We start from the raw sequence: 8,329 nt of genomic DNA on the forward strand, positions 1-8,329 counted from the left end.
ATTTTCCAAACTCTATCCTCTATATAAACCCCCAAAAATTAAATGAGGGCTTATTTTCCAAAATGAGGAGAGAGAAAATATTGTTTAGCACCATGGTTTAGTTTCTTTACAAAAATCAGATTGTTTTCACAAATCACTGCACACACATTGCACAGGAACAATTACAAAAAATTCCTACTTAATTAAGAACTGAAGTTTCCACAAAAAACTTCAAACTTCAGTCTTCAAAAAATCTTCTCCAGCTTATAAACAGATGGGTTCAGCAGATGATGGAGGGGCAGGGGAGTTTTGCCTTCAAGAGCTGCTGGAAATAGAAGGCATGGAGGATGAGTTGGTGATGCATGAGATCTGGACACATTACAACAGTGATGATGATGATGACACAGAGGATAATGATGGAGGTACAGCAGCAGCACACTAGTAGAATAAATGCTATTTGCTGCGGTGATATTGCTGCGGTTTTACCTATACGCAGCAATATTACACGCAAAAAAAAAGAAAAAATAGAAAATAACAATATTGCTGCGGTTCCCGCCCAAAACCGCAGCAATATTGTTCAACGGATACATTTTAAAAAAAATATGGGGCCTGGAGAGACTAATATTGCTGCGGTTTTGGGCGGGAAACCGCAGCAATATTATAAATGATGTCAAAAGATAATATTTTAATATATTGCTGCGGTTCTTTATAAAAATCGCAGCAATATCTTTAAAAATTATTAAAAAAATAAAATAAGGCATGGCCAGCGTGTTACGTGTGTATGCTAAGTAGGGTTTTATTTTCACTCTCATCCGCGCCTCTCTCTCCTCAAATGCTCTCTCAGTCGTTTCCCCTCATCCTCTCATCCTCTCTCTCCTCAAATGCTCTCTCAAATCTTTCAACCGTTTTCTCTCTCCTCTCACCCTCTACTCTCACCTCTCACGTCGTCGGCATCGCGTCTCGGTGGCCCATCTCGAGATTCCACCACCGAACAACAAAGCATCGCAACGTCTCGTCGTCTCGAGATTTCTTCTCGTTGGTCGAAGAACTTGCGTTTCGGTCGTATTTCAGATCGACCCTTCGAAGCCCGCGATGGTCGTTCCTGGCGAACCTTCGTCTTTCCTCTCGAAGCCGTCGTTGTTCAGATCTTATTTTCGTCAGGTATTTCTCTGATTTTGACATTCAATTTCTTGTTTTTTTTTTTCGATATTTTCTCCTTTCTGCTTTAAGTTTTGCGATTTTAATTTTTTAAGTTGTTTACATTTATTTTTGCAAGATTTTGTTCGTCCTCTTTGTCGCTGTTCGTCCTCCTCACTGCTCGCCGGGTTGAATCGCTGCTCGCCGGGTTGAAGAACTTACGTTCTTGGCTATATTTCATTTTCATTTTTCAGTTTATTTTTTTTGTTTTAGGGTTTTTTGTTTTCAGTTTTTTATTTTTTTAATATTGTTCTTATCATATTTTTATTAGTTATTTAGTTGTATCTGTTTTTTTATTTTTGCTTTTTCATTTTATTTTTTGTATTATTTATGTAATTACTTTATTAGTTATTTATGTCATTTTATCTTCAGTTCATTTATGAATTTGGTGGATAGTGGATGGATCTGTTGCCTGATTTTAATCTTCCAAAGGTGATTGCAAAATGCAAAAAAAAAAAAAATTTTTTTTTTTGGTTACCAGGACCTATTGCTGCGGTTTTGGCCCAAAACCGCAGCAATAGTTGGACATATTGCTGCAGTTTTGGCCCAAAACCGCAGCAATACTCTCTGTTAAATCGATAATACATAATAATATTGCTGCGGTTTGGACTAAAAACCGCAGCAATATTTGTAAATATTGCTGCGGTTTAAAAACCGCAGCAATATAATTATTACCTATTGCTGCGCCCTTAATTGCTGCGCGCCCAAATCCGCAGCAATATGCCACTTTTTAACCGCAGCAAATAGCATTTATTCTACTAGTGGCAGATGGCATTCAAGCAGACCAACCAAATTAGCAGGGTAACCCACAACAACAAAACACAGAAATAGAAAACAATGTAAGTTCATCAAGCCAAAAACCACATTTAACTTTAACAAAAAGAAGAATGTTGGTTGATGACCTACTTACCTCTGAAATAAATGGTAAATTTACATGGGGTTTAAAAACAGAAATAGCAAAAAAAACATGGCATAAGTAGGATGACATTAGATAGGATATGGAAAGATGCCAAAAAACAGAGAGAAGTTGGGCATGCCATAGATGTGAGAAACAAAAAAGCAGGAAGATGTGGTAGGAAGCTTAAAGTATATGATGACAAATAGCTTCAGTCAATCCCACTTAATCTGAGGACAAATATAAGGGCATTTGCTGGATATCTTAAAATTCCCCCCTCCACTGTTTACAGTCTATTGAAATGGGGCAAGCTGAGAAGTCACACTAGCAGCACCCACCCAAAACTGACTGAAGATCATAAGATTCAAAGAATGAAGTGGGTGTTACAACACATATTATCAGCAACAAGGACACAACCACCTAAATTTGTTGACATGCAAAATGTTGTTCACATAGATGAGAAGTGGTTTTATTTAAGTCCAGATATGAGAAGGTTTTATTTGCTTCTTGCTGAAGATGACCCTTATAGTTGCTGTCAGTCCAATAGGTTTAAGATAAAAGCCATGTTCATATGTGCCACATCTAGACCTATTAAGGACAGTGAGGGAAGGATGATACATGATGGGAAATTTGGTATCTACCCTTTTGTTGAGTATGCAACAACTAAGTATTCAACAAAAAACAGAAGGGCAGGTACTATGTTGACAAAGGCAATTGAAAGTGTTACACTACCAGTTATGAGGGATATGATAGTTAACACTATCATACCTGCCATAATGAGGAATTGGCCAGAAGGTGTGTCCAAAGAAATCTACATACAACAAGACAATGCTAGACCTCACATTCATGCATCAGACCCACAATTTATTGCAGCAGCAACTCAGAATGGATTCAATATCCAACTCATCAATCAGCCAGCTCAGTCCCCTGACTTAAATGTGCTAGACTTGGGGTTTTTTAGAGCAATTCAGGCACTACAATATCAATCATTTCCTAAGAACCTAGATGAACTGATTTTAAGAGTGCAGGACTGTTATGATTTCTTTGACCCAGAAGTTTTGAAGTACATTTGGTTGCAATTACAATATGTTATGGTAGAAATACTAAAGTGCAAAGGGGGGAACAATTTCAAGAATCCACACCATGCAAAGAGAAAGTTAGAGAGACTGGGATTACTTCCAGAAAATGTAACAGTGGACCAAGTTGTGATAGATGAGGCAGTTACATACTTGAATGAGAGGTTTGTGAATGTAGGAGAAGCATTTGACTACTTAGATGCACATCAAGAGTAGAATGGGCAGAAGATGTGGCAAGTTTTTTTGAACATAACTACACTGTGTATGAAGGAAAAGAATGGGGAGCAACTTTTTGGTATATATCTAGTATAGAAGAAGATGAAGGATCTACTTGCACAAATACACAGGATCTACTTTTTGTTAAAGATTATGGACAACATGAAGCAACACTTCTAAGCAAACCAGAAAGTTTTTGGGGGGTTCTTGTTTAGTTATTAGACTATTTTGTACATGTTGAAGGACTGGTTTGTATAAGCAGTGATGCAAGCATTTAATGAAGTCAAGCAATTATGGTTGTTTTTATTCTTTTGCATGTCAACAAGTTTAAAATAAGGTGTGTGTTTTTAAAATCCATCAGAGTTAATTCAATGGCTCATTGAGGAAGCAATGGATGATTTAAAACCTCAACTTATTGGTTTAACACCAATAAGGAGCAAATCATCTATTGCTCTTCAAGCCCAATGTATGAGTCCCTTCATCATTTGGATTTTACTTTTTAAAATACATTTGGGACTCAAGGGGGGAAGCAAGAGGGACTCATTGTGTAAACAGTGGGGGACTTAACTTAACTCAGCACCCAAAAACAGAAGGCAACCAAAAAACACAAGCCAACCAAAAACAGAAGTACATCATTAGCCATTTGTTCATCCTCAAACCTCCTATCCAAACCAACACCCATAGGCTTCCCAAAAATACATGCCAACCACATACACAAGGCAACCAAAAACAGCCAACCAAAATACACAATCCAACCAAAAACAGAAGCCTACCAAAATCAGAACCCAACCAACAGATTCATAGGCAACCAAAAACAGCCAACCAAAATATTCATAGGCAACCAAATACACAATCCAACCAAAAAATATTCATACACATCCAAATACACAATCCAACCAAAAATAGAAGCCAACCAAAAACAGAAGCCAACCAACAGATTTATAGGCAACAAAATATATTCATAGGCAACCAAAATATATTCATAGTCAAAAAATAATAGTCACCAAATAACCCATATACAACCATATTCAAAGGCAACCAAAATATTCATAGGCAACCAAAAACATAACCCAACCAACATCTTTAAAGGCAATCAAAAAACACAACCCAACCAACATATTCATAGGCAACCAAAAACGGAACCCAACCAACAGATTTATAGCCAACCAAAAATCAGACCCCAACCAACATATTTATAGGCATCCAAAAACACAATCCAACCAAAATAATTTCATAGGCAACCAATAATAGCCAACAGCAAACTAATAGGAATTTCAGGGACTCAAATTAATTAAAAGGCAGCGAAAAACATAAGGCAATTAAAAGAGTTAGGATGATAGAACCTCAGGGAGTCAAAGTACTCTCCTTTCTCCTGATAAGGAAGCAATGAGTATCAGGATCAAGTTCTGATGAAGTGCAGGGACTCATTGGAATTTCAAGCTCACCCCCACCATCCTCAACCTCCTCATCATCCAGCAGTTCTTCAACCACGTCGAACACCTTAAACCCCCCATCAGACTCAACATACATAGCATAAACAGTGCCTTCATCGTCGTAGACGTTGAAGGACTTAGAAGCACAACCCAAACACTGACATCTCTCCTTCCTCTTACACCCCACAATTTCCTTCTCCTTCTCCTTCCCCTTATCCTTCTCATTCTCCTTCACCTCTTGAACTTTACCATTTTTCCCAACAGTGTAAAAACACGGAGCCTTTAAAGCACAAACAATCTCATGGGTAGAACGGAGAATTTCCTTACCTTTTCCCCCATCCCCTTCTTCCTCAACCCTAGATCTAGGCCTCAACCTCTGTGAAATAGGTCTGGGGTCAAAGATCTGTTTAACTTGGGGACTCATTTTTTTAGGGTTGGAAGAAGAAGAGGGACGAAATTCCCTTGGTAACCTCGTAACCTGATAAAACTCATCAACCACCACACCCAAAGCCTTGAAGGCATAAGGGCGAAGCAAGTGCTTTGCATCTCCACTGTCATAGAGCCTCCTTGGCCAAGGAGACCCAGTCTGCAATGCAAGCATCAACTCGCGAATGGAGTCAGACTCATCAGCATCGTCAGTTTGGAACAAGGCGTCAACAAGGGGTTGGAGATCAGGCACAGAATTTTTCGGCATTTTTGTAGGATTTTTTTCAAGAACTTTTGAGGGGAGATTTGAAGAGAAATCGAAAGTTTTAAGAGAAGAATGGAGAAATCGAAAGTTTTAAGGGGAGATTTGAAGAGGGAGTGAAGAAATCTAGAGAGAGAAAATGAAGTACAGTAGAGAGAGGAAGAGAAGATCAGAAGAGGAGAAATGGAAGTGGAGAGAGAGAAGATGAAGTTTTGAGGGAGAGCGAGAAGGTCGAAGTTTTAGTTAGGGAATAGGAGGGGTGGGGAACTGGGGAAGAACTTTAGTGGGGGGGATGAATCAGTTGGGGAAGGGGTATTGAATGTAGTAAATGATCATGGGGAAGATGAAAAGGTAGTTGGGGGGTTTTAATTTTGGTGGGAATGGTTAAAATCTGATTAGATTAGGTAGGGATTTAATAGGGTAGATTAAGAGTGTTTTAATTTTTAAATGGGTAGTTAATAAGGGTAATATGGACATTTCACAAGGCAAAAGTTACTAAATAAGGAAATTTTAAAAAGTGTAACATCTATTTAAAACCATGCAATTTTAGAAAAGTGTAACATCTAAAAAAAACGGAGGAAGTATATATTTCACCAAAAAATAAAATATAAATAGAAAGTGCAGATTCAGATAACTCGTTTGCAGGCTGTACAATATGAAGAACGAGAGGTTTTAGAGTTCCAAAACCCTCATTCCCCTTCTCCATATCCTTTATTTTAAAGGGAAGTACCCCCCAAATTAAGGGAAAAAGATCTTCAGGTCAGCTTCTTATCTTATTCTTTTGTTCAATTTGTTCAAATATTTTGATATTTCTGTTAATTTTTTCAACCGCCATTTTTGATGGATCCTAAACTATTTTTCGCTTCACCCAAAACCACCCAATTCACTCATACACCACTGTTTCTTTCGTGCAAAACCTCAATTCCTGAAAATCCCATCTTTTCCCAGAAACCCCATTATAGTTTCTCTATAAAATCATCTTTTTTGGGGCAAAAATTGATTTTGGGGCAAGATGAATTTGGGTTTTGCAAAAGTAGGAAAACCCATGTCCCAATTTTGCCAATTAGAGCTGCTGTTAAGAGAAGGAAAGAACTCCCATTTGATAATGTTGTTCAAAGAGATAAAAAGCTAAAATTGTTATTGAAAATTAGGAAGGTTTTAGTGAGTTACCCTGATAGAATGATGCCCCTTAGAGAGTTGGGCAAGTATAGGAGGTTATTTGGTTTGCAGAGGGGACGGCGGTTTATCGCCTTGTTAAAGAAGTTTCCTGGTGTATTTGAGATAGAGGAAGAAGGGGCATACATGCTTAGGTTTAAGTTGACACCTGAGGCTGAGAGGTTGTATTTTGAGGAGTTGAAACTCAGGAATGAAATGGAGACATTGTTGGTTGTTAAGTTGAGGAAGTTGTTGATGATGTCGTTGGAGAAGCGAATTTTGTTGGAAAAGATTGGGCATTTAAGGACTGATCTTGGGCTTCCTTTGGAATTTAGGGACACTATCTGTCACAGATATCCACAATACTTTAAGGTTGTCCCAACTGATCGAGGTCCGGCTTTGGAATTGACTCATTGGGACCCTGAGCTTGCGATCTCAGCTGCCGAGATGGCTGAAGAGGATAATCGTGCTAGAGAGTTGGAATCAAAGAATTTGATTATAGATAGGCCTTTGAAGTTTAACAGGGTTCAGCTACCTAAGGGTTTGAAACTGTCCAAAAATGAGATGAGAAGGATTAGTCAATTTAGAGACATGCCTTATATATCCCCGTATTCGGATTTTTCACATTTGAAGCCAGGTTCACCAGAGAAAGAGAAGCATGCTTGTGGAGTTGTTCATGAGATTTTGAGCCTAACTATTGAGAAGAGGACTCTTGTTGATCACTTGACTCATTTCAGGGAGGAGTTCCGGTTCTCACAACAGGTGAGGGGGATGCTGATTAGGCATCCTGATATGTTTTATGTTTCCCTTAAAGGGGATAGGGACTCGATTTTCCTTCGTGAAGCATATCGAGGCTCAAATTTGGTTGATAAGGATAGGTTGTTACTTGTCAAAGAGAAGATGCGGGCCCTTGTTAATGTACCTCGGTTTAAAAAGGGGGGTACTCGAAAGAGTGACGATGAAGCAGAAGAAACTAGTGAGCAGCAAGATGATATCAGTGAAGGAGAGGAAGGGGAGTGGTCTGATATTGATAATGTTGCTAGTGAGGACTTTGACGATGATGAAGATGATAACGATGACGATGATGAAGATTACGAGGATATTTGGACCGATGAAGACGAGACTCCCCCAGATTTTGATGACGAAAATGACAATGTCAATATCAATGTCAGGGTTAAATCAAGCAAATCAGAAGAGCAGTTGGATCCCTTGCCACTAAATGATGAACAACGAATTCCTGTTTTCCCTGATGGCCGACCTAGGGAACGATGGTGAAGGAGAAATTTTTTCCATGTTTTATGCGATATAGCAAAACTTTCAAGCACTTGCTGCAAGAAACTTCAGCAGTTTTCTGCCTAGTTAAAAGAATCCTTCCTGTGTGGAACTAAAGAATGTAAGTGAGACTACTTTTTGAGCTTGATCCTCTTTCTATGAAGTAGACTAGTTAAGTGAAGTGGAAAAGAAAACTATCATTTCTTGTTAATTATAGAAACATAGTTCTTCTTGATGGTGTAAAATAACAGTTTGAGTCTGTTAATGTACTCTGGTTTATAGCTATTGTTTATAGTATGTGATTTGTTGCTTCTTGTTTAGGCTTCGTTTGGTTGAGTGTAAAATATTTTCAATGTAAACCGATTTTCATGGAAAACAATATAATTGTTGCAAGAATACGGAATGAGTTTGTTTTATA

General features: G+C 38.3%; 2 protein-coding genes across 2 annotated transcripts; both read left to right on the forward strand.

Annotated features, from left to right (window-relative positions):
* Nucleotides 1-253: 253 nt before the first annotated feature.
* On the forward strand, nucleotides 254-3,363 carry LOC130590285 (uncharacterized). The gene is made up of 2 exons (XM_057392355.1): nucleotides 254-401; nucleotides 2,474-3,363. Exons 1-2 carry the CDS (start codon nucleotides 254-256, stop codon nucleotides 3,361-3,363), a joined length of 1,038 nt encoding a protein of 345 aa, XP_057248338.1.
* Nucleotides 3,364-6,100: 2,737 nt separating this feature from the next.
* Nucleotides 6,101-8,329, forward strand: LOC104905411 (protein WHAT'S THIS FACTOR 1 homolog, chloroplastic). The gene has a single exon (XM_010693956.4). The coding sequence runs from the start codon at nucleotides 6,325-6,327 to the stop codon at nucleotides 7,912-7,914; it is 1,590 nt and encodes a 529-aa protein (XP_010692258.1). The 5' UTR covers nucleotides 6,101-6,324; the 3' UTR covers nucleotides 7,915-8,329.

The sequence above is a fragment of the Beta vulgaris genome, chromosome 1 (genome assembly GCF_026745355.1).
Source record: "Beta vulgaris subsp. vulgaris cultivar EL10 chromosome 1, EL10.2, whole genome shotgun sequence".
NCBI classification, from domain to species: Eukaryota; Viridiplantae; Streptophyta; class Magnoliopsida; order Caryophyllales; family Amaranthaceae; genus Beta; species Beta vulgaris.

What these genes read in the sequence shown, in the direction of transcription:
- LOC130590285 (XM_057392355.1), top strand. Translation starts at nt 254, where the DNA reads ATGGGTTCAGCAGATGATGGAGGGGCAGGGGAGTTTTGCCTTCAAGAG. An exon ending in CACAGAGGATAATGATGGAG is followed by an intron (nt 402 to 2,473) that starts GTACAGCAGCAG and finishes ACATATTATCAG; the next exon opens with CAACAAGGACACAACCACCT.
- LOC104905411 (XM_010693956.4), top strand. Translation starts at nt 6,325, where the DNA reads ATGGATCCTAAACTATTTTTCGCTTCACCCAAAACCACCCAATTCACT.